The 26,520-nt window shown below is 39.1% G+C and overlaps 3 protein-coding genes across 6 annotated transcripts in view; 1 reads left to right on the forward strand and 2 right to left on the reverse strand.

Annotated features, from left to right (window-relative positions):
• Window positions 1–5,224: 5,224 nt before the first annotated feature.
• LOC111862966 (ADP-ribose pyrophosphatase, mitochondrial) lies at window positions 5,225–6,775 on the reverse strand. Its single transcript, XM_023848859.2, has one exon. It carries the CDS (start codon window positions 6,324–6,326, stop codon window positions 5,451–5,453), a length of 876 nt encoding a protein of 291 aa, XP_023704627.1. The 5' UTR covers window positions 6,327–6,775; the 3' UTR covers window positions 5,225–5,450.
• Window positions 6,776–6,874: 99 nt separating this feature from the next.
• The window catches only part of LOC111862965 (Golgi-associated PDZ and coiled-coil motif-containing protein), a 48,496-nt gene continuing 28,850 nt past the window's right edge, over window positions 6,875–26,520 (forward strand). For both annotated transcript variants that reach the window (XM_023848856.2, XM_023848857.2), the window contains exons 1-2: window positions 6,875–6,969; window positions 8,308–8,435. In XM_023848856.2, the coding sequence (XP_023704624.1) occupies window positions 6,882–6,969; window positions 8,308–8,435 (216 nt within the window). In that variant the 5' untranslated portion in view covers window positions 6,875–6,881. The remainder of the gene's footprint in view (window positions 6,970–8,307; window positions 8,436–26,520) is intronic.
• The window catches only part of LOC111862963, an 18,354-nt gene continuing 1,953 nt past the window's right edge, over window positions 10,120–26,520 (reverse strand). Inside the window, exons 2-9 of one of the 3 annotated variants that reach the window (XM_023848853.2) lie at window positions 20,963–21,148; window positions 20,707–20,823; window positions 20,007–20,165; window positions 19,084–19,305; window positions 16,290–16,464; window positions 13,385–13,592; window positions 12,924–13,197; window positions 10,120–12,030 (exon numbers count right to left, since the gene is read on the reverse strand). In XM_023848853.2, coding sequence (XP_023704621.1) covers window positions 10,357–12,030; window positions 12,924–13,197; window positions 13,385–13,592; window positions 16,290–16,464; window positions 19,084–19,305; window positions 20,007–20,165; window positions 20,707–20,823; window positions 20,963–21,148 — 3,015 coding nt within the window. In that variant the 3' untranslated portion in view covers window positions 10,120–10,356. Of the gene's footprint in view, window positions 12,031–12,923; window positions 13,198–13,384; window positions 13,593–16,289; window positions 16,465–19,083; window positions 19,306–20,006; window positions 20,166–20,685; window positions 20,824–20,962; window positions 21,149–26,520 lie in introns of all 3 variants that reach the window. The other 2 variants (XM_023848854.2, XM_023848852.2) reach the window with 2 other exon arrangements.

Genomic DNA, 26,520 nt, shown 5'->3' on the forward strand with positions numbered 1-26,520 from the left:
CACATTGGTCACTGTGAGTAGTACTATTGTCTGGCATAGGCTGTGCCATAGCTCAAGCGGTTAGTCACTGGCTTCCCACCGCGGCAGCCCAAGTTCGATCCTGGGTCTGGTCAAGCGGGATTTGAGGTGGACAAAGTGGCGCTGGGGCAGGTTTTCTCCGAGTACCTAGGTTTCCCCTGCCAATCTTCATTCCACCAAATTCTCCATCATCATAGTCACCTGGGGCAGGCTACAGTAGGCCAATCAGTGGCCGCCTTGCTGAGTGGACCTAGTTGGACTCCACCCCCCACTAAGCGAATTTAAAAAAAAAATTGTCTGGAATGTGAAACTGTGTAGTCTGATAGGTGATTACTGATGTTCCTGAGGAACATACTGTCTCCATCTTCAGGACTGAAGAATATGCCAGGCATGCAACCAGCAAGACCCTGAAAATGGTGGCAGCCTATTCCTGGAAAACACTGGTAAACTACCAGACAACACTTCATAACATCCCAGAAGACAGTAAAAGAAAAAAAGTAAAGCTACCCCTGTAACAGGCCGTGAAGGCCCATAGGGTTGTGAGACGTCGAGGCTCCCGCATTTTCTCTGTAGGCATTCGGCTGACAGATGGCGGTAAGGTTGTCAGCCTTGCGTGCCAGCTGCCCTCTACCTTTTAGGAAGAATCTTGGTACTCATTTCTGTTAGAGGCTGAAACAACTCCAGGGCCACAGTGCGGCTGGAAGGATTAGATCAAATGAAAAAGAATCCACCTTATCAGGACTCAGATCTGCAACCTTCTGGCTTTTAGCATAGTGCCTCAACCACCTATGCTACTGCATGCCCCCTCCCAGAAGACAGTACTTTTTGAAAAGTTTTAATTTGGGTTCCTACCTCAAAGCCACATTTAGTAAAACTTTTGTTTGAAAATATTGCTTTATCCCTAATTATGATGTTTATATTTGATATAAGATCACAGATTTGATCCCAAAGCCCCAGTGTCCAATCAATCCAGCTGGATGTCTGCATGATTGTCCTTAACCTCAGTACGCATCCATGTACAACAATTTAAATAGAATTTTCAGTTCCTTCAAATGTCCTTCCTTCACATGGAGGGAACATGAGGAAAATGAGATTTGGGAACACTGAGATAGCTGAAGAGACTTGATTGCTAGGTGACTCTCATTAAGGTAAAAGAAGAAAAAAAAAGTAATGTGAAATGCAAGTGCAACTAGATTTTGTTAATTCTTACCAGTGCATCAGATGCAGTGACATGAATTGCACAGTGATGTTTCCTTTAAGATAGTGGTATACAAAAGAATTAGGTGCAGAAGTGTTCTTAACACATTGGGACCCATGAGCTGGGTTTATTTAGCAAAAAGTAAATATTTATTTAATAATGTATAAATCAGTGACTAATCAACATATATTATTTTAGTTTGGTGTATGGAGGAAGGGACCAGATGTCCACCAGAAGTGTTGCTTTGTGCGATGTGACTTGCCAAAGCAGCCACTTACCAGTGATTTGATTTTTCTTGTAAACACACCTGACTGTATTTTTTTTCCTCACTGATCATGTGCCATTTATTTATCAAAATAAATAACTTATTAAGCTTCATGGTGTATTGTACTTTGTCCTGTGAGAAAACCACATTTGTGCAGAAGAAATTGAAATAAAATTTATGAGCTTCGAACAGAGAGCGCTGGTCACGGTAGCCGACCGGTCTAAGGCATGTACTGTCTTCGCTCGCTTGGAAACTGGGATCGTGGGTTTGAATCCCACTCAGGGCATGGATGTTTAGTTTGTGTGTGTGCGTTTTTCTGTGTTTGTCTACAGGTAGAGGCCTTGCGATGAGCTGATCACCCACCCAAGGAGTCCTACTGAATGTGTAAGATCTAGAAAAACCGAAGTGAATGGAGAAGTTCATGGAGGTAGGCCTAGGCCCACTGGGGCTGTAGTGCCAAGAAAAAAAAATAGAGTATTACAGGTTCTGACCATGTTCTGGTTCCTATCCCAAATGTATTAAGTTGTTAGCTTGTCCTTTTCCTTATCTATTGATTTCCTGATACAATATCTGATTGTGTTAATGAGTCAGTCAATAGTATTGTATGTGGTTTAATGTTGTGAAGGGCAGACATGACAGTAGAATGAGGATGGAGAGTGTGAGGAGGTTGAGAAGAGTGATGAACAAGCAGAGTTCAATTCCATTAAACTCTGTCAATGTATAAGGGCAGTTTCATAAATGTAAAGTTGTCCTGAAGTTTAATGTAGTGCTATGCCATGGAAACATGGGGGAGTAGAGGTGTAGCTCTGCGATTCTCGACGTCGGCATTGGGTGGAGGGCAGCTTCAAGTCCCAGCTGCTTCACCCCCAGTACCCATGGGATAGGAGGTTGGGTGGCCTTAGAGCCAGTCTGGACATTATGGAGAAGAGATACATCTTGCCATGCTGGAAATTGAACACAAGCCATATGGCCTGTAGCCCATCACTGTACTGACTGAGCTCCCCAGACTCTTAGGGCAGTTCCCATAAACATTATAATTGAAAGGATTCTTCCAGATAGATGGAGCTTCTTCTAGAATCTTTTACAGTGCATGTCAGATAGACCTGTAATTGCCTCATAGTTTCTAAGAATTAAAGTCAAACCATGTGGTTACATGCTCATACTTATCATTGCATATGTGCTGAGTCACTAACTTGTAAGTCTCTGATTTAGACAAGTAACTTTATTTAGCGATATGAAAGTGTATGTCCAAACCATGTGCCAGTGATCCAAAAGATATTTTGCTAAAGTTCTCTTGTACTTTCAAAAGTATACCATTTTTATGAAAAAGTTAGTTCCATCCAGTGTGACTGGTTAGGATTTTTGTTTCTTATTTCGATTATTCATGCCCTTACATGTTTTGATCTTCAGAGACCATCTTCAGAGGGACACCTTTACATCAATACAGTTAGAAGCCACTATTACAGTACATGTTCTAAAAGTTAAAATATATACATACAATATAAATAATATACAATTGGGTGTAAAATCTAAAGATTCTATTGGAATTCGTAAACCAATAGAATCTTATCAAACTAACTATAAATATTTTGATGTACTGGAACAGCCGCTATAGTTGTAAAAACTTTAGATTTTATACCCAATTGTATATTATTTATATTGTATGTATATATTTTAACTTTTAGAACATGTACTGTAATAGTGACTTCTAACTGTATTGATGTAAAGGTGTCCCTCTGAAGATGGTCTCTGAAGACCGAAACATGTAAGGGCATGAATAATTGAAATAAGAAAAAAATTCTTAACCAGTCACACTGAACAGAACTAATTAACTTTTTCATAATATTATTAGTGTGACAGACCAGAATGAAACAAATCATATACCATTTTTGCTTAAAAACGTTGAAACAAAAAGGAAATTGATACTTAAACAAGAGAAAACATGCCCCCTTACAGTAGTAACTTATGCAGCATCTGCTTAATTTTGTTTTTATTCAGTGTAATGACAAAACTGGATGAACTGTGACCAAGGACCAAGCCTTAATTATTTATTTACTGTTGAAAAAGAATATACATATTTTAAGGATGTGTTTCACATGGTGCATGTATGTATATCAACAACTTTAAATTACTGCCTGTTAAAAACTAGAGCATGATTACTTAAGTCCTTTATCCAAACAATGAAATTACTGCATGAATTCCAAGACATTCCTAGAATATTTGTTTTCAAATTACTGTATATTTCTCCCATTTATAGGCTCATCTAAGATTCATGACTTGTCATAGAAGAGTTCTATTTTCTGGGGATATAACACCATGTAGTCCATTAACAATCAAATGATGTCTTGGTTCCTCCAAAGCATCAGTTGACTTTCAAGACTACAAGGCGTTATATCCCAGAAGACAGAATTCTTCATGACCACTGCTCTGTGAACCACAAATCCTACCTGGCATAGAAGGTTACACGTATAAATATGATTAAGGTGCAGCAAGTTTGAAATGTATGTTGATTACATTTTTTGTTTTGAACTGTAGAATTATATTCTAAAAGCCAACAGATGCATGTTAGATTTCAAGTTCTCATGGCAGTGACTGTGAAGAACGCTGTCTCCTGGAATATGATACCATAATGTCTGGTAGTTTAATGACATTTCAGAGGAACACACTGCCTCCATTTTCTGGGTTAAAAGGTGAGCCGAGCAAGCAGGAAGCAAATATTAAAATGAAGAATGCTGTCTTCTGGGACATGGCACTGTGTAGATATTTTGTTAACCAACATTTTGGAGGAATCTGCTCATGCTGGTTCATCGCTCGCGTATTTCCTATACCTTGAAGTTGGAGGTGATACGTTCCTCCAAAATGTCGGTTTACAAAATATCCACAAGGTGCCACATCCCAGAAGACAGCATTCTTCATAGTCACCACTGTGAATACCTCAAATCTTACAAATATTAAAAATCTTTTAAAAGATGATGTCACGTCCAAGAGACAGAAATTGTAAGTTGCTGGAGTGGGGGACTATGAGCTCAGGGCATCTGTGCAGTCTGGCAAAATGTTAAAAGGTACAGGAGTCAATTTTTCCCATTTTCCTTTGTACATACTGCAAAGTGGTGTACACCATACAGTGCCAGAATCATGTCATGTCTGTCAGTCTGTCTTTGTGTCAAGCTCCATCTGGAGCTCTCATGACCAGATTTTAATTACTGTCCCACAACTACAGATTTGTCGATGTAGGGTGCCGTCTGACGAGGATGGGTCATTTGTCAGTCACAGTCAGCAGAATGTCATTATATATATATATATTACATTCTGTCAATTGTCAGTATGTACAAAGTATTTAGTTTTATGTAGTACATAGTAGAATACATTATATACACATGTACAATACATACAAGATCTGTGTCAGTCCAGGCCAAGAACAGCAGATCCTGCCCTATCTTAAGTAGCTCACATTAGAACAGCAGTCTAGTTACTTGCATGGTCATATGCTTAATTGCTGCCAAGTTTAAGCCTCATATTTTGTGTCGAGCATCATAAACCTTCAGGAAATTCCATCTGAATATGAACATCACCTAAGGTAAATCTTAGTACAGTGATTCCTGCAAGGACTCTGTGGCAATAGAGGAAAACATACATAAATTAAATAATGCCTATTATGGTCAGCCCTTGGCCTTGCACTGATCTGTCAGTGTAGACATGGTGATACAGAACATCTGAAGAATGTAGGAATGAAAGCAGTGAAATTAAGGCACAAATATCTTTTATTGTATCTGTCCCTCAGAAACCATAATTTGATAATATTGAATTCTTTGAATAATTATTTAGTGATACAAAGCAGAACCCCTGTCAGCACAATCAGAAAAAGCAAAATGTCAGTTGCAAACCTGTATGCGTGTGACATTTGCCATTAAAGTCTGAGGTACAAATATTATGAATGTTACAATACGTTCTGTTCCCTTAATGTGAAAATTACCAATGTGAATTATGCTTTGCAACTACTTTTGCTATGAAATCATTATGACTTGCATATAATGTTAGTTCTTTGCTGATATCCATCCAGCGAACGTTTACTGCATCATCACCAGCACATAAAGGAAATGCACCAACTGAAGTTCCACTCTCATCATGAAAATTCATTGCAACAGTTTCCATCCATGCATTATCGGTATTCCGAGGATCATCCACGTAACCATGGTAAATGTCTTCCCCTTCATCAAAAAACTTATCTATCAAGGCATTTGACTTTTCTATTTTATCACTGCCACATTCCAATATATTCAGAGCCTCTTCCATGAATTCTCTCTTCAAAGTTGATGTAACCATTTCACCAGGATCAACCATTCCACCAGGTATTGCCCACTCTCCAGTATCCCTTCTTTGAATGGCAATAAACTGAAGAATCGGTTTCTTTGTCACTGAATGAAATTCTACATTGTGTGACTCATCTCTCTTCCATCTTGTTACAATTGGGTCTGCTGCATGATTTGGACCCCACCTTCCCAACACACCCCTTCCTCTGAGGCCTGTTCGTCCTAATGGATTTAATGGAAGAAAGTCTACAATCTGATACTGTCCCATGTGGCTTTTCCGGTTTATATTACCATCAATTCTATTCCATTGCGGATGAAAATTACTATCTGTTATGGCAGGATCTGCCCACGGTTGTCCATTAATATGAGATGCTGTGAATGTTGCTGGATTGTATTCTTCCCATATAATGTCCCATGGAACTTTTTCGTCGGGTACAAATGTACGGGATACGGTATTATTTGTTCTTGGATAAAACTGACTTCTACATTTTCGATGAAGCATTCTGAACAGAACTGTTGATCTACCACCTAGCATGTAGACCACAAAACCTATCAGTGCACTGGCTGGAAAAAACCCTTCGTACACAAATCACACATTCTTCAGGTGCTACAACAGAATTACAAAGTTCTAAAAATTGTCGGTTTGGCACACTGTGAAAGCTGTGAAACCTGAAATTCAATATCCGTAATAACTGTTTACTGTCTTTACGTAAACTAAATCAAGTTCAACAACATGGCCAAATATTGCGAATTTACTTCCTCCCTAGAGTTCACACCACACTGCCTAAAACAAATTACTGAAAATTTTCTGCCGTTGCTTATACGTTTTCCTCCCCATTTGTGTTTATTTTTATTTATATGACATATTCCACAACCTGCAGTCATTTTGCCCCCGTGTGCCTTCATGGCGGAGTGCTTAATTAGTTAACCACAGGGACAACTTTGCCTTTCACAGTCATTTTGACTAACTTTGGATCCGGTGAATGTAATGTAATGTAATGTAATGTAAGTAATATAATGTAATGAAATGAAATGTAGTCGGGCTGGTCGGGCTTGCGCACGTCATCAGTTGGGTCAGTTGTCAGCAAACATGGCTGCTACTGCAATAAGCTTTAGGTGGCTGGATATATTAGAAAAAGAATTTGATGAAGCATTTGTAGACTTGGACATTCTAATAGGTACGCACATATGCGCATAACTTTCAGTAGTTGCCATCAAAAATGTTAGTTTTGTGTGACTATGGTTGTAATTTTCACGTGTGACAGACGTCAGCCGTTGATACCGACACCATGGCATCGCTGAACTTGTAAAGTTTAGGTTACGTGTTAGTAAGGGAATGATTTAGGCACAATAGATCACTGTGGTCGCGTGCAAGGGCCAAGAAGGCCCACCCCTTATACATTCAAGGGAATGATTTTGTTTAATGTGTGTAGTTATTTATAGTAAAATGCGCACAGTCGTGTAATGTTATCATACGCTTTAAACGGTAGAGTCAAGAGCGTAACAGCTGCACCAGCCTTCTCAGTAATATTTTGTGGTCTTTCGTTCTATTGCATGTAGGTTGTGAGAATGCCCCAGTCCAATCACTTTTGTCTCTCTAGTCCTTATATGTTGTATGAGGTGCATATATTACATGCTCACGGTTTTCAACATTAGACATTAAACTGTAACAGTTTTTGGTAAGGATTAGGTTCACTTGGTTAATGTAGGCTAAGCAGCCCCTGAGGAACGTTAGATTATGACAGTGGGTTTGTATTCATACTTTAACTATGGCACAGACGTTGGTTCTCGCAACTTTATCATATGGTAACCTTTATAGGTTTTACTTTTCTGTTGCTGTTTTGTATAACCCACCAGTTGTAGCAAAGTTGACAGTGGACGAAATAATAAGTATCATAAAAATTGTTTGCATAAATGGTACTGAAAATCAACCAAAGAATGAGCCGATCACTGGGGAGTATGCGGTGCACAGACTTTTTGTTTTTTAACCATTTAAAGTATAGTAGAAACTGTATATATCACTTTCCTTTAATATTTAAAAGCTCAGGGTTTCTCCAACATAATATATTTATGTGTTCTGCATGATTCTTAGAATAAACAGCAGTTATGTTCTGAAACATGATTAACCAGATGGTCTGAGACTATGCCAAAGCCCTTGCAGTCAGTTGTTGGTTACTCCTCATGGAGTCACAGATTCAATCCCAGGTTAATGCGTTGTGGAATCTGTGGCTGATAAAAGTGATATTGAGGCAGGTTTATCTCTGAGCAATTTCATGAGTAACTCTGAGATACACTCTTGCAGACCATAAAATAAATCAAGAGATTGTGACAGAACTGCAGATTTCACAAGTAACAGAATTTATATAACAGAATTTATAGATCAAAATGGAAGTAATCTGAAAAGACATTCGCAGTAGAAAACCTCAGATTCAAAACATTCTGAATTATGGAAGGATCATTTTTGTATTATAATATGGTGATATCCCCAATTCAGTTATGAATTATGATGCTTGCAGGTGATCTGGATTCTGGAGAAGCAGATATGGTTTATACAGCACACCAGAAGATGGCAACGTTGAGTTCCTGTTTTGCCCAGCTCACACACAAGGCTCAAACAGTTTTCCAAAACAGTGCCAAGGTTGAGGTTAGTGTATGCATCATGTTAAACATTCAATCAAAAAATGTACTGTATGACTAAGAAGGCTGTGACAACTCTCTCTTTCAGATATACTGAAGTACTTATTCAGGCAGTCGTATAGATTAACCTTTAAAGCTTTTTGTTGATTGTGTGACATATTGTTTAAAACTATTAATTTGTACTTTTTTTCCATTCTCCAAGTTTTTTTTAAACCTGCATGGTCCACAGTTTGAGAGTAACTCTGCCAAGGGGCCCAGCAGAGTAGGCATTCTTTCTTACTCTGTGTAAATGTGTAACCAGTTTCCAAAATATATTGGTTTGAATAAACTTTGATAATGGACAGAGTCCAAAATAATAGTTTTAAGTAACCAAATAGATGTTAAATATTTTACAGCTTTGATGTGGTTGAGAAAATGTTTTCAAGTCATTTGAATGGTTTATTGTAGTCTCCTTGTAGGCTGTCTTTCTGTTATATTTATTTGGGAGTGGTATGTACAAGGTCGCAGGTTCAATTCCTGATGAGGCCACTGGATTTTTCGGTTGACCTAATCCTTCCAGCTGCACTATGGCCCTGCGGTCGACTCAGCCTCTTAACAGAAATGAGTACCAGGAATCTTCGTTGGTGTAAAAAGCAGCCATTGCATAAGGCTGACAACCTCACTGCCATCTGTGAGCCAATTGTCTAGAAAATGTGGGTGCCTCGATTTCTCACAACCCTATGGGCTTCCATGGCCTGTTACAGGAATAGCTTTACTTTTTTTATGTACAAGAGATAGCCAGTAAGTCTTATGGTTGAATTACATTACCCATCTCCTGCTCTCATATCACATATGGTTTGTCCCTTTCACATGGATCTTAAAGAAAAGGATGGATTTGGATTGGATTCCTCAGGCTTAGGTTACAGTCTTTTGACTGGCTCTTACAAACACCATAGTGAACTGGTGTCCTGTAGATTCATACTGTGGCCTTGTGTGTTATGACACCATGTAGTCTGGTAGGTGATTACCACCGTTTGAGACAGACATACTCCCTTCTTCTTCTGGATGCATTTATAACCTGATGATGGTATCATAACCCTGAAGACCACAGTACGAATCTTCACCACCACAATGTCCACATGTTTCATATTTGATGTACTGAAGCTCTGTTTTGGTTGCTCTTGTTATGCCGCACTTCAATATTTTTTTGGAATACTATCCTTATTGTTCCTTAAACTATGTACAGATTTGTAGGATTTTAATTTGAGGCTCTCACAGCAGTGGTTATGAATAGTTCTGTCTTCTGGGAAATAATGCCATGTAGTCTGTTGATTTTCAGTGACTACATGGCATTGTATCCCAGAAGATAAAACTACCACCACTATGTTTTAAATCTTGTATACATTTGTAGGATTTGACGTTCCCAACAGCAGTGGTTATGAAGAGTTCTGTCATCTGGAATATAACACCTTGTGGTGTGTTCACTTTGAACAGGTTGACTTGCATTATATCTCAGAAGATAGAATTCTTCATGTGTAGAGTTAATGTCAAAATTATCCAAGGTGAAATGTTCTTCAGAATCAGAATTAAAACCCTTCTGTTCAGTCTCATTTGCATGTGCACACTCTCTCACGCGCGCGCTCTCTCTCTCTCAGGAGCTTTGAATGAACTGAAATTCTACCAGTGGGGAATGACAAACAATGACACTGAAGGGTTTTGAAAATAATATTTATGTTCATGGTTTAATACTTATAAAGTACATCTGCTTTTCATACAAAATCTGACAAAAGTTTGCTGAATAAAGTTCCATTTAATGGTCTGTTATCTGCTTACAGTAATTTGTTGCCAGACCTTCTGTATAGAACTGCCTTAGGCCATTGAAATTATGCGTTTCTTCCCTCTTCCATTGCAGTGATATTTACTTCTTCATACGGACTTTTCTCCTCTGTTTACTCATTGTTTCCTTCATCTGAAGTGACATCGCTTATTTCATCTGTTGTGTTTGTGAAGTTGAAGTAATCTTTTACTTCAAATGAACCATTTGCCCTGCTTGCCAATTCTGTAGCGAGATCTTGAAGTCTGCTGAGGTACTCGTGTCGCTGAACGTCATAATGTTGGTCTTCAGTATCGTTCATTGCAGAAACTGGATTTTTAATGGCATCTGTGCTAAATAGCATTGAAGGTTTATGTTTTACCTGTTCAGGATCTCGATTTTCATTGCTATTTTGTGTGAAAGTGATGAGGTTGTTTACTGTCATTGTGTCATTTTTACCATGTTCATCGAGTTGCTTTTTTGCCAGTTGTAAAACTCTCCAGAACTCTTCAATAGTTAGGTTACCTTTTCCTTCACGAACATTAAGTTCTGTTATTCTTTTGAGAGGATCTGTTACTGGACCCTCTGATACAGTGGCTGTATTGTTTGAATTGGATTCTGTTACACTGTTTAGTGCTGTGTGTGTTATGTTTGTAACAGATATTGTGCCATAAGTTTTAATGTGTTCTTTGTCAGAAATGTTAAATGTTTGACCCCTGTGACTGGAGTTATAGCTTGAGTGATTGGTAGGAAGATTGGTTTCAGACAGGTGAGTCACGTCATTGCTTCTGTTTTTTTTAATGACTGTTATTGACAAATTTTCATTTTTCTCTTTGTCTGTTACTAAAATTGTTATTGCAGGATTTTGAGGAGGCTCTGAAACCTTTGATGAATAGTTCCTCGTTATTTCTTCATTATTTCTTGCAACTAATATTCCACTTCTGTGTGCTTCTGTCCTGTCTGCTACGTCAGATTTCTCAGATTGGTTATGTGCAGATGTTCCATTAATATAATTTTGTTCTTCATATAATGCATTTGCATCAGGCTCCAAGTCCCTGTCAGCTTCTGTGTCTGTGTCATCTTTGTTTATTTGTGTAACATATGTACTGTTTTTGTCACTGGAGGCAGTTTCATGGACAGTTGCAAGATCTGGTTGTGACCTCTGTTGAATGACTGTTGAATCTGAATTTTGGATTACAGCGGCAACATTATGCAAATTAAGTCCAAGCAATGGATCACGAATACTGTTACCCAGTTGAAGGCTGATATTGTGGGGAATGATTTGAATCATTACTTGTGCCGGTTTGGCCCTTTCTGCTTCATCCATGGTGGAATTTTTATTTATTTGTAAATCAAATCGATGTTGTCCTTGAAATGAAGATGAATTCAGTGTAAGGTTTGTGTTTCTAGTGGATAAACCAAGCTCTGCATTTTCCATTAAGGTTTCCTCTGCTTCTGATACATTCTCGGGAGGTTTTATAATTTGTAGTAGTGTTGATTCTGCTTCGCTGTTGCCTGTGTTTCTTACAATTGCTTCAGCATTCTCTTCTCCAAATCCTTCCTCAGTCCCAGATAAGTCATTTCTATCAAATTCAATTTCTATATCTTTGCCTGTGTTTGTCTCAGCCATTGTATTTTCTTTTGCTGTTTTATGGTTTATTGTAATGCCATTTCTTTTCAGCTCTGCCAAAATTTCTACTACTAATTGTTCACTGTCTGGACAATCTCCAACATCATCTTTGTATTTATCTCTCTCTTGTTTGGCTGCTTTGTTGCTGGTTGATATTTCAGCAACTGATTCTTGGAGTTCCTTCAAGAAGAAAGTTGAGTTTGTTAAGAATACACTGTATATTGATTGTATTCACGTTTCTCACTTTTTATCTCATGATGTTTGAGAGGTGGAGTAAGCAATCACCCAGTGGTCAACAAGCACAGTGGTTGCCTTGAAAATATTTATTTCTAAGCATGCAAAGTAAAGCTATCATTATATTCTTATAGTGTTGCACCCTGTTTGTGGTGCTTACAAATAAAAATGGAGGGGTTGGTGTCATTCATAGGACATTTTATTTAACAATTCATAACACATTTCAGCCCAGATAGGCCATCATTATGTGATTCTTGAGGAAATACACAAATAGTGAGACATGTAAACTGCAGTGCTAGTATGGTCATATACTAGCATTGTAGTTTATATGTAGTGTCACCATTTGTGTATTTCCTCAAAAATCATCTGATGATCTGATCATCTGATAAATAAAAAGCATTTATTTGCATGACAGCAGCACCTCAGTTTTTATATCTAGCTGCTGTTGTATTTATTTTCAGTAAAGAAGAATAATACGCTTTTTTATCATAAGGGGTACAGGCCTCTCTTGTATGTGACCTGTTCCCTCTCTGCAAGCTTTTTCCTCTATCTTTCAAATGTTGTGGGGGACACATTAGTACATTGCTTGGCCAGCGGTTGTAAAACTGCAAATAAAATATGCACAGTAAAGAATCTGGAGGAAAAGAAAACAAAAGCTGACTCCTGCTGTGTTTCATATGGTTACACTCTCATTTTGTTCCTAAATAAATTCATTGTCTTTCAGTTGTTCGCTCCATCCCCCTGTATTCAGCATAGCAGAAGTCATACAAACCCAATCCATTCTCCCTCCATCACAATACCCCATAACCTCTGATTACTAACAAAGATCATGAGACTACCTGCAAACTGGCTGCAATGTTGAAGAGCCTTTCGGTGCCTGTTGCTTCCTCCTCTTTGATATCTGTGATGGCCTCTACAATGTACTTGTTACTTTCAAGTAGGTGGTCTTTGACACTGGCTATTGACAACTGAAGAAGTTTGCTGTCCTCATTATTCTGCTCTGAAGCTTGAAGAATTTTGTTGGTTGCTTGATTGAGGATTCTTGTTAGATGACTACTGTGAGATTTAAATACTTCTTGGAGTGTCTGTACCTCACAGTCTGTGTTCACACTCCTGTATCAAACAAATTGTATAAGCATTGAGTTTCATAGCTCTTCAATCAACCTGTATTATCATAACCATTTTGTATTGCAATTAGTGCAGTCTGCTCTTAAACAGAATTAGATATGTTTAGATATAAAAACGGGAATGAATACAAATAGCTAATTATAAATGTAAGTTTGGGCAAATAGATGTCTACCTGTTAGTGATGGCATCTAATATTCTCTCAAGCACCTTTGTGAGTTTCATCTCTAGTTGTGGCTCATCTAGCTGAATACGATGACAGCTCTCAAGGAATAAATTCTGCGCAAGCATCAGCATTTGGAAGCTGGAATCAAACTTTCTTCCAAGCTCATTCAATCTTCTCTGAACTAGCCCCAGTGTGTCTAGAGCTATATCCATTGAACCTGTAAACATAACTCACAAATGTGAGATTGTGAGGTTACCAAGGCTATGAATATTAAGTTTACGGTCATATTTGAGGTTCTCACAGCGGTAGTTATGAAGCGTTCTGCCTTCTGGAATATAATACCTTGTAGTCCTTCATCATGGTAGAAGAATAAGCCAAGTAAGAAACCAGCATGAAGCAGCTGAAGACAGAGGTGGCGTATTCCTCCAAAATGTCAGTTGACTTTCAACGGACTACACAGTATCATATTACACATGACAGAACACTTCTAGTTTATGGTCTTTTGGAATGTGATGCCATATGATTTGGTAGATAGGTACCAACTTCTCAGAGGAACCTGCTGACTCCATCTTCAAGGCAGAAGAAGATAGTAATAACAGATTACTCAGAAAAGTCTATTGTAGACTATGTTCCTACCATAATGTTTCTGCATTATAATAATGGAAGTGCAACCATTATACCAGTTACTGTGGGTTTTGAATGGTGGTAACCAGACTCATCTCACAAGACACTGTAGTAATGTCCTGTATGCACTATGAAATTCTTTTAACTGTTCCCTTGAGCATAGTGTGAAATCATTGTACGGCTTAGCTGGCCATTTCTAGCCCTCGGTGTGTTTAACACCAAGAGTGTAAGGCTGTTCTCTTTTTGTTATATATATCTGTAGGACAACATTTGAACTTTGAAACTGAATGATAAAGCAGTATTCTATATGAAATTGAACTTCTTTTGCCTGTGTCATCTTTTCATACAGTAGAGTTTATTTGTATTGTGTGAAATGATCATAGATTGCTTGAGATTGCGGTTTTTTGTGATGTGGAACCACATAATTTGACAGGGTACCATAATTTTGCTGTAGTTGGTTGAGGCAGTATGCTACAAGCCAGAAGGTCATGGTTTCTGTTACTAATGAGGTCATTTGCAAAATCAAGCAATGTGTCTGCATCAGTTTTTGCATGAAGGTTGGTAAATCCGCTATCGAAACCCTTGTAATGCTTTATGAGGCTTTAGGAGAATATTCTTTAATCCAGACAGCAGTTTTTGAATGGCATTCACGTTTCAGGGGCGGTTGAATGTCAGTTGAAGATGACAAACATTTAGGGCGACCAAGCAGCAGCAAAACAAGAGAAAATATTGAAAGAATTTGAGAACTCATCCATGAAAATTGTCACTGTACAATTCATGAGTTCACAGACACTGTTTGGTTCAGTTATGGAGTTTTCCAGGAGATCTTAGCAGAAAATTTGAACATGCACCTCATTGCCGCAAAGTTTGTTCCCTTACTCCTTACAAATGATCAAAAGCACTGGTGCATGAACAGGTGAACAGTGTTTTCAGCTGCAAGAGAAGGCTAACAGGGGCCCAACTTTTATCTCTAGGATCATAATGGGTGACAAAAGTTGGATTTATGGTTATGATCCAGAAACAAAGCAACAGTTGTTGCATTGGAAGAGCCCACAGTCACAAAGAGCAAAAAAGGTGTGACAGATTTTAACAAAGAGCATTCTCATTTGTTTTCTTCAACTTGAAGGGGATTATTCACTATGAATTTGTTCCTCCTAATGCTATGGCCAACTCTGACTTTTAGTGTGATGTTTTGAGATTCTTGAGAAAAATGTGCGATTAGAAAGACCAGAACTAGGACAATGTGCCTGCCCACACGTCCTTGAAAACCACAGAGTTTGTGACTAACAACAGCATGGTTATCATTACTCATCCTCCCTACTTGCCAGACTTAGCCCCCTGTGATTTCTCATTGTTTGCCAAATTGGAAATGAAACTAAAGGGACGATGTTTTGAAACAGTGTCTGACATCCAAAGGGAATCGCAAGCGGTACTCAACAGCGTTAAGAAAAATGACTTCCACGGTGCATTGAAAGTGTGGAAAAAATGATGGCCTTGCTGTGTACATTCCCAAGGAGACTATTTTGAATAAGATGGCAGCCAAAATTGAGTAAGCTAAGCCAGAATTTCCTTTTTGAATTAGTCTGGGAACACCAAAGCACAGTTAATGTAGATATAGGTTCGATTACAACCAGTACCAAAGTATTCTGTATCTCTTTGAATATGCAAACCAGTGGTGTTATACTGAGAAAACTTTCCCTGTTCTTAGAATATTAAGTAAGTAATTACCCATTTACCTCAGCTACTTAATGTTTATGTTTTGATAACTTTTGCATTTTAAACTTCATAATTTCTGCAGATCTGTAGCACTGGTTTTAGTGTTGTGGGATTTCATTACAGCAGGAATTTTTGTTGGCCACCTCTGTGGTCTAGTACCCCTTTTATTAAGCCATCGTTGAAGTACTTACGTGGAACTCTCTAAACCTATTTATTTAACAATGTAATTAGATTTATTTCTGTCTTATGAGATGATATATCATGTCAGTGAAAATCAGTTTTCAGAAGACTAGATCACCTCCGTCTTCATGCTAGTGTCTTGCTTACTGTGCTCAACCCAGAAAATGAAGGTGATATGTTCCTCCAAAACGTAGGTTTTCATGGTTGAACTTTATGGCGTTATATCCCAGAAAATAGAATTCTTCATAATGATTGCTGCAAAAACCTCAGATCCTGCAAATTGTTTGATATGAACAGATACAGTAATAGCAGTCTGCTGTTTCACACAGTGTTCCCCCCCCCCCTGACATTAACTGTGTAATCATTACTTGCCATAATAAAACCACCATCTTACCTTCTTGCCTGTCTCTGTCCGACTGGACTAGACCACGTCGTCCCATCTGAACTGCAATAGACCGTATTCCATCCTGCAGCTCTCGCCTTGTAGCATTTGATAGGGACATGGAGTCCTTCACAAGTCCCTCCAGCACCTGGGTACGCCGCCACATGTCATTGTACATGTTGTTTGCCTGATGAATAGGCCAGTGTACACAAGTGAAGAGATTGAATGCAAGATTTGAGGTTGTCAATTCATTGGCTGGGATGTGACATCAGAGCAGTGTGCTGTCTCCATTTTCACAGTAGAAGAGTAAACTGTGCATGGAAAAAAGTGGTCCTGGTGTAGGGAAGGAGGACAAATATCAGGACTGTGAGAGTACCAGCGGGAGATGGCACAAAGAGAGCAGTTGTATGGTGTGGAATAAAAATGTGAGAGAGAATGAAAATTGATATAGAGCATGAGCAGGAGTACAAGTGAAATGGATAAAAATAAAAACAAACACACAGAATAAGGTGATCTCATAACACTCCTTTTATGTTTTCAAAATAAAGAAAGCATGCTTAAAAAATGTAAGATAAAGGCAAGGTTATCCCTCTAGCAGGCCATGGAGGCCCATAGGGTTGGGAGACGTCAAGGCTCTGACATTTTTTAGACAATCGGCTCACAGATGGCGGTGAGGTCAGTCTTACGCACCAGCTGCTCTTTACCCCCAAGGAAGATTCTTAGTACTCATTTCTGTTAGAGGCTTAGTTGACTGCAGGGCCATAACATGGCTAGAAGGATTAGGTAAATTGAAGAAGTCCAATGACCTCATTGGGAATCGAACCCTTGACCTTGTGGCTTATAGCATGGTGCCTCAACCAACTATGCTACCACGGCCACATGCTAAAAGGGGTGCAGAATTTAATCCAATATCCTTCTCTCAAGGTTAAGTCCACATGTAGATGAAATTATTGGGTTTCAACACAACAGATCAACTACTGAGCAGTCTTTTGTATTCGTCAGATACTGGGAGAAAAATGGGAGTACAATGAGACAATACAATCTATTCATAGACTTCAAGAAAGCCTATGATTCAGTTACGAGGGAAGTATTGTAAAATATTCTGGTGGAGTTTAGGGTACCCATGAAATTAGTTAGGTTGATTAAAATATCTTTAAACGAAATGTATGGTGAAGTCTGTATAGAAAAACATTTGTCTTATAATTTTCCTATCCAGAATAGTCTAAAACAAGGAGATGCTTTATCACCACTGCTTTTCAACTTTTCTTTAGAATATGCCATTAGGAAGGTCCGGGAAAACCAGGTGGGGTTGAAATTAAATGGGACATGTCAGCTGTTGGTCTTTGCTGGTGATGTAAATATACTGAGTGATAATATAGATACCATAAAAAACACAAGCTTTAATTGAAGCAAGTAAGGAGGTTGGTCTAGAAGTAAACACAGAGAAAACTAAGTATATGTTGCTTTCTCGTCACCAAAATGCAGGGAAGAATCATGACATAAAAATAGGTAACAGATGTTTTGAAAATGTGGCACAGTTCAGATATTTGGGAATGACAGTAACAAATCAAAACATAATTCAGGAGGAAATTAAGAGGAGATTGAACTCGCATAATGCTTGCTACCATTCAGTCCAGAACCTGTTGTCTTCTCTTCTGCTTTCCAAAAACATAATAATTAGAATATACAAAACTACAATTTTGCCTGTGGTTCTGTATGGGTGTGAAACTTGGTCTCTGACATTAAAGGAGGAACATAGACTGAGAGTGTTTGAGAACAGGGTGTAGAGGAGAATACCTACGTATCTACCACTGGACGCTACAGCCCAGTGTGAGCCTTGGTCTCCTCTACAACCAGTTTCCATAACCAATGGTTGCTGCCATAGGAATGGATCCACACATGATGACCAGAGGCTGGTTGTTAGGTTTCCAAAATTCTTTCAGGATGAGGTTGATAGCCTCATGCCCAACCTCCATCCTTGAGGACCAGGGTATCTCTCTTAGTCTGGAGTCTATCCTTTGACCTTTCTGGCATGGGCGACACTACTGGTAGTTAAACTACTGCCAGCATAGCTCTCCAGGTCACAGAGTCATGCAAGCCCTACCACAATGACAAGGTGGAGACACCTTTGGAGGGTGTTGAGAATATTTGGACCGAAGAGAGATGAAGTGACAGGAGGTTGGAGAAACCTGCACAATGAGGGGCTTCATAACTTGTACTCTTCTCCAAGTATAACTAAATGACCAAGTTAAGGAGGATGAGATGCGCATGGAATGTAGCATGAATGGGGAGAAGAGGAATGCATATATGTTTTTGATGGGAAAACCAGAAGGAAAGAAACCATCGAGACCAAAACGTATATGGGTGGATAATATTAAAATGGATCTTAGAGGAATAGAATGGGGTGGCATGCACTGGAGTTATCTGGCTTAAGATAGGGGCCAGTGGAGGACTCTTGTGAACACGGTAATGAACCTTTGGGTTCCATAATATGCTGGGAAATTCTTGAGTGGCTGCACAATTGGTAGCTTCTCAAGAAGGGCTCAGCTTCATGAATAAGAGAGAGATGTGAACTGCCTTGCAGTGTTAGGTGAAGAGTACAAATTGTGGACCTCCTTATTATATGAGATTTGAGGTTCTCGCAGTGGTGAATATTTGTATTGCGGTTGTTTCACCTTATTTAACTTGAAATTTCTTGTGACTACACATGCACTTTTTTTTTTTTTTTCACAAGGCTGATGTGTCACATTTAGTTAGACAAGGGAGTCATATAAACCATATAAGGGAGTGTAATTGGCAGTCTCACCTTAGTGATAAAGTTGTTGGCATTTTTGTCAATGCCGCTTATCACTTTATCAACCAGTAGATTCATGTTTTTCCTCAGTGCCTCTTGATGATTTGTACCCTGATCATCATTCAGCTCAGATACTGCTTGTGTTTTGTTGAACTCCACATGAAGATCTTCCACCAGTGTTGTTAAATTATCCATTTCTGTTGCTATCTGCTTCCCATTTTCTAATATTGTTACCTGGATTAACACATGTATGTATCATTCATTATGATTGATTGATTGATTGATTGATTTAATGAGTGAGTGAGAGTGATTTTATGTGAAGGTTAAAATGGAGAACTCTTTAACAGTACGTGTATGGATGCCTGCTAACAATGGTGACAATGAGTCTCATAAATCATGAAAACTCAGGAATTTGGAAAAGCATAAGAATTCAAATGCAAATTTTTCAGTGTAATTCATATAATAATTCAGTGTTGTTACAGATGTTTACATATGCCAGTATACAAGACTAAAGAAATTGTGCACAGAGAAGTGTAAAGGATGGCAGATGTTTGTTGTAATCCTTATAGTAAAATTACAGACATATTGATAAACCAGACGTTTACCCCCCCCCCCCCATTCCTGGATTTTTGAGAGGGGAAAATCCAAATTAATTATTGACTGTACTTAGTACTTTAGGACACTTAGTAAAAATATTCTTAAATGACTTAAACTTAATCTGTAATTAAATTTTCTAACTGCACACACTTTGAAAAATCGTAAAGTACTCGTGCAAAGAAACATGAAAAAGCTTGAGCCTTAAGCAGCTTTTGGGTGTTTTATATCTGTCAATTTGTAGGGGTCCTTTGAACATACAGCCATATAGAACATCAATCAAATAAATACTTATCCAAATTGCTGTTCTTTTATGTTGCTTATTATAGTAGTCACCTTACCAGACTTCTGTTATGTTGCTCCTCAAATGCTGTTACATGTTTCTTAATTTCATCAATTCCTGTCTCAATGTCAGCCAGTTCTGCTTCTATATCACCTTGACGTCCTGCAGCTGTTGCTTCAAGACGTTCCATTCTCCCTACACCTGTGTCAATAGTTGACTGAAATTATGAGAAATTGAGTTAGTTTCAAGTACATTTGTTTACTAAATTATTTATGAATTATAGTTATTAAAAATCTGATTTCAGTTCATTTTTGTCAAATGGATAGTTCAGAAGGATTTATGCCTGCACTACTGAAGAAGTTTACTTAGAAAATACTTGGTACAGAGGTCAAAATGGAACTTGCAAACTTCTTTTTTCTTTGTATTAGAACACACTGATAGACACATGTTATTGGTTCAATAATAATGTTCCAAAGACAAGTAGATTGTAAATGTGTTCAGCTTGAAATGGATATACCTTGTTGAGTTCAGTATGTGGAATTAGTTAAAAGAAACCCCAGTTTGAATTTTGATGACCATTTTTGGCACTCTGTCGACAAGCGGCGGTCGCTCGGTTGGTATATTTCGCTTGCAGCCAAAGGCATGGAGTTTAATATTGTCAAGAACAAAGCTTCTGTTTCATACTGGCATTGTAATGTCTGACTACAAGTAGAGAGTAAGATCTTTTTAATGATCACCTGTAATTTGGCAACGCTTACATCAAGCCTTGCCTCCAAGTAGCTCAAGCGATGGTTGAGGCGTTCATATGTTGAATCAAGTTTCCGGTTAATTTGATCTCTCGACAGTTCCTCCTTCAGTTGTCTTGCGCTCATTGTCTGCCAAATTTAAAGAATCCATGTAACAACATCTACAGTTTCCAGCCAAAGATGCTGAACTTTATTAAGCATGAAGGAATAATATTAATGATGTGAGCAGTAGCTAACCATTTCTGACATAACATAAAAGCCATATCACCTCTGATAACTTGTCCAGTCGCAGCTCTAACAGTGTTTCCAATCGTCCGAGTCGTGACTCGATTGTCTCCATCCTTCTGGATTGTTGTTCGATACTGATCTCCCATCTTGGTGTGTATCTTGGTGAATATAGTGTGTCAAGGGCTCGTAGTCTTTCTTCAATTGATACCAGTACAGTGTGCAGACTCTGTAACATCATTACATGCTGGAGAGCATCACCAGACTCTTCCTCATGTAGAATACATCAGTTCCTGTTTAAAGCTCAGGAAAGTAATGAATCATACCATTGTATGACGATAGCTTTCTGTTAATATATTGTGACATGTAGGCCGTTTGTAGGTAACAACTCAGTACAAAACACGTTTGCATGGTGCTGGTTTCCTGGAGACCGACTCTGTACGGAACACATTTCTGTGTCAGTGGGCGTTTGACAAACGTGTTCCTAGATTACTGCTAGACTATATAAGCGGCCATACAGATAAGTACACATTCATTGTTACATAAGGATCATAACCGCAACTGTACACTTGAAAAAAAATACTGGTTGTGAGTCTCAAAGGGATTGTCGCCAAGACAAAGTGATTTGTGGTAGTCTGCCAGTCATAAAGTAACTCTTAACTCTACACATTTGTTCGGCATTCATTTGTAAGTGAGTTGTCATTGGTAAACCAGAAGTGAGTGATTCATAAATCAGAACCATGTCGGTCATAGAAGGAAAACTAAAAGAGAAGACAGTTGTAGTGCAATAAGGAATGGAACAAGACTTTGGCAGTCATTGATTGTGAGCTGTTGTAATTGATTGTAATTAAGAGTGATTGTAAAAGGTGTCAGTAAATCCAATGATCCAATCCAGAACCTATTATTAGCCACACAACCCCTAATATGTGACAATATGAAGGGTGAAATTTGTACTGAAATGAAAATAGTTGGGCCTAAATATTATTGTCCTTACTGGCAAATGTTTGGTGGTATGATTAGGAAGTAACATGATAGTTTTAAGGTTGACATACCGGTGTGTGTGTGTTCAGATTGTGGTCTTCTGGGTTGTGGCACTGTAAGGTCCTGGAGGTGGACATAAACGTTGTGGGGAACCAGCTTCCTACCTCTTTAATGTTGATTTCGCCATCCATTTAGTGTGAGATTGGCCGGGCTTAAGAGCCATAGAAACTCGTCTTCACCATTAACGTTATCATGATTAACACTTTCCTAACATCAATCCAGGATTGGGTGTTTAGTAATACATCCTTTCTGCCTAATATCATCATCAAAATTAACAACTGACTGGACATATATCTACCGTAGTGTAAACAAGTGTTTAGAATTTTGATGCGAATACCTGTTGGAAAGCGACAAAATGGAGGCTCGAACCATGAATGAAAGGATACAGCTAAATTACAAATAGGTTATGTTGACGGTGACGTCATCAATTGATGACGCACACTCGTTCCCGTAGTACGTGCAGTATACCAACCGTAAATCTACAGTTTAACCTGCCTTGTAACAGTCGATTGAGTGGGATACATGAAGCAGTTACATGCAGCTTTATTCCTCATTTGACCTCGAACATAAATATATATTTTACGCGTTAGTACAATGCTTAATAGCAGTGAAACCGGCCTTGGCCTTATTGATTTTTGTCGCTGAACACGAGACCGTGTAATTATATGTCAGAGTATGTGTGGCCATGCTGTAGTTCAGGCGGTTAGACGCCGGCTTTGGGGGGGGGGATCGATTTTTTTTATGTTAGCAAATGCCGGGTGACCGGCGATTCTCGTATTTGTGGACTCTAAACAATTCTGATATTATTCTTTATATTCTGAGACCGAACAGATCGCCCTGGGTTTGTATCCGGAGGTTGCTTGATTCGATTCCCGGTCGGGACTGATTTTTTTTTTTGTGGTTTTGCTCCGCCCCTTGAGAAAAATTCCGGGATAGTATCTTGATCAGGCTACGACCACTTCCATCCAACTCCTTTGCAGTTCATCATTTATCCTACTGTTGGATGCCATATGAAGATGGATAAAGTCACAGGAGTTTGGAGAAAACTGCACAGTGAGGAGCTTCATAACTTGTACTCTTCTCAAAGTATAATTAGAATGATCAAGTCAAGGAGGATAAAGTGGGAAGGGCATGTAGCACGAATGGTGGAAAAGAGGAATGCATATAGGATATTGGTAGGAAAGTTAGAAAAGAGCAAGGTGTAGGTGGGTGGACAATATTAAAATGTATCTTAGAGAGATAGGATGGAATGATAGGGATTGGATTGATCTGGCTCAGGATAGGGACCAGTGGAGTGCTCTTGTGAACACGGTAACGAACCTTCGGGTTCCATAAAATGTTGGGAAATTTTTGAGTAGCTGCAGGTTTGGCTTCTCTTCAAGAAGGGCTCAGCTCCATAAATAAGTTGGACACCATACAGTCTAAGCTACAGCATCGTAGAATAACACACAATCCACCCTTTTGTACAAAAATAAACAAACTCCGTGGCATGTAGTTCGCAAGTGAACTATACCGACCGAGCGACCGCGGATAGAGGGTGTCACGTGGTCAGCCCAACGTATCCCCAAGGCCGTTAATCTCGTTTTTTTTAGACCTTTTATACTAAAACTTTAATTTCTGTAAGGAACTTTTATTTATTAGAATACATTCTGAGAACTGTGGGTCTGTCGCGGAAATTATTGTTAACGTAGTTGTAGGAAAACCCGAACCATGTCATCTTAAAACATGATTCTGAAAATCCCTCCCCCCTTTGAGACCAAAAACTTTGGCCCACATTTAAAGTCAGATGTACTTGAAATTAGTTTTAATCTATTTAGGGTCATTAGTAGACAATCAAGCTTTACGCTGAGCGCAAACGGAAACGCAGAAGAAATGGTGTCCATGAGGGCATTCGTCTGAGCTTGTCATATCAGAGAGGATATGCGACAATTTATATAATATCGTTAGTTACAAGTAAAACGAGAAGTTCTGGGGAGAACTGATCGCCTACTCAGCTTTGATACGACACGGATCGCATAGAAAACGACGCCTCCAGCAGTTCTTCATTGCCGCTCCAACGTCTTTACCCTGTTGTTACCTAGCAACGAGAGAGGGGATACACAGACAGACCCACAGACTCTCCTTTGATAACACACGGACCGAATAGAAAATGACGTCCAACAATTCTTCTGTTGTCGTTGTGTCTGGCAAAGAAAGGATGGATACGCTTTACCGGGCCTCTGCCTAGCAACGGTAGGAGGGATGCACATACAGACACATACTGATGGGGGGAATACACAGACAGATAGAATGGAGATCGCATAAGTCTACTTTAGGAAAGTAGGCTAATAATTGCAGCTGATTATTGTCAAGGAAACTGGTTATATCATGTGGACAGACTGAGCAAGACAATTTAAGATTCTTGAGCACAAAACGAGGAAAAGAATAAGGCAAAGCTTATAAAATGTGTGAAAATCAGTTCTGAACACAACCCGTCAAGTCGAAACAGTTTGACAAGATTAATTAATGAACTTTTAAGAATGTGTGAAGTTCTGACTTCTGAAGTATGCGTTAGTTATGTCTGTAATACACTGCACCTTCCCTGATGTTCTTTGGAAATAGGAAGTAAGTTGCTGGCCACGTGTTCGTCGCGGAACAGAAGCTCTTTCTCTGTATAGTCTGCAATACAGAGTAAATATTGAGCAGTATTGTTCCCTGGAAGCAAGTGTATTTTGACGCTCCCACTTACAGTTTGAATATGAAAGTAAGGTCGTAGATCGTGTAACGGGAAGACAGGAAAAAAAATTCCAGGTTTGAGACTGCAAACCGTTTTGTTTGAGTAACATCTGCAGAGCCACAGCCCTCCTTGGCCCTTCACATCAGTAGAAAATATGTCCATGGAAATAGAAGTAGCATATAAATGTTTATAAGAAGTTTCTGCTGCAGTTAATTTTCGCGTCTCGTTTGCTTTGGGGAGGTACTCGGTTCGAATCTTGGCGATGTCACTGGCTGTCCTTATTGGCCTGTTTCATGGTTTTCCTCAGTCGTAGTGATACTTTTTTGTTGATAACTAACTCCTTTAAGCTGATCCGTTGTTGAGAAGCCGTCAATCGCTCAGCTGCTTAACAATTTCCCAACATTTTGTGGAACACTAAGGTTCATTACCGTGTTAACAAGAGCCCGCCACTGGTCCCTGTCATGAGCCATAAAGTAGGGAAATAAATTTTATTTCCGGCCTCATCACTAAGTTTCAGTTTTTTTTCTGCGGCAGTGCTTGCATATCCATAATTAAGTATAAATTGTGATAGTAAATACAACAAAAATTGGAGCCGGGGTAGCGTAGTCGGTATAGCGACTAGTTACGGGCTGGACGACTGAGGGGTCGGAGTTCGAATCCAGGTGAGGTCAAGAATTCTCTCTCCTCAACGTTGTCTAGACCAGCTCTGGGGTACACCCAACTTCCTATACAATCGGTACCGGGGCTCTTTCCCCAGGGGTAAAGCGGCAGGGGCGCGAAGCTGACCACTCACCTCCAGCTAGTGCCGAAGTCAAGAAAATGTGGATCTATACATCACTCCTTCATACGCCTTCATGGCGTAGTGCTTAAATAGTTAATCACAGGGAGAACTTTACCTTGGCAACAAAGATGTGTTTTTTTTTCTGCTCTGTCTTCATTGGTTGCACTAAATAAAAGTTTTTCATGGAGCTATACATCCACTCCCCCATACATCTTCATAGCGTAGTGCTAGTTAGTTAAGCACAGGGACGACATTAACTTGTTGCCTTTAACAAATATAAATCACTCCGTCCAATGTGACCTGTAAGTTTTTTACTATATGAAAACTTAAAAAACTTACAGGTCACATTGGACGGAGTGATTTATATTTGTAATTGTTAGTGTGACGGACCAGAATGAAACAAATCAAATTTGTTGCCTTTAAATAAAGCGTCAAACACACACACACACCTCCAAAATACTTAAACTGCCTCTGAGTGCAGTATTGGTTTTTATATGTTCTTGTTCATAGATCGCTAATAGATAATTCTTGAAAGCGTGGCAGAGTTCACATAGGTATTCGGATGCGACACTTGATAGCTCAGAGTTGCAGCCATTACATTCGAGAGATGCTTGCAGCCGTTCGTTCAGAATATTTACTCTTCCCGTCTGCTGCCTGCAAGGTCGGATTTACATGCTTCCGCCTTTCTCAAAGCAGTACCTGAAGAAGGACCACCGTAGTTGCAGGAGACTTGCCAGTATACGTGAAGGCATTGTCTGCTGCCACTGGTTCAAATATGGGTATTTGAGGCTGGCGGGGCGAAGCGAATAAGGGTTGGCGTTGCGCAGATATTAAGACAGCAAGCAAGGTTCGAGATCTCTGGGTTGGAATTATCTTTGCCATTTCCTTGCATGATCTGGAGCCGAACTTCCGTATTCAAACTGTAAGTGGGAGTGTTAAAATAACACTGGATTTCGGAGAACAATGCTGCTCAGTATTTACTTCCACGTGGCTCCCGAAACGGACAGCTGAGAAACTGTCAGTTTTTTTTTTTTTTTTTTTTTTTTTTTTTTTTTTTTTTTTT

Source organism: Cryptotermes secundus, unplaced genomic scaffold (genome assembly GCF_002891405.2).
Source record: "Cryptotermes secundus unplaced genomic scaffold, Csec_1.0 scaffold1016, whole genome shotgun sequence".
In the NCBI taxonomy this organism is placed as follows: Eukaryota; Metazoa; Arthropoda; class Insecta; order Blattodea; family Kalotermitidae; genus Cryptotermes; species Cryptotermes secundus.

Bases quoted from the DNA above. Each gene is read 5' to 3' on its own strand.
- LOC111862966 (XM_023848859.2), bottom strand. From the start codon at position 6,326: ATGCTAGGTGGTAGATCAACAGTTCTGTTCAGAATGCTTCATCGAAAA.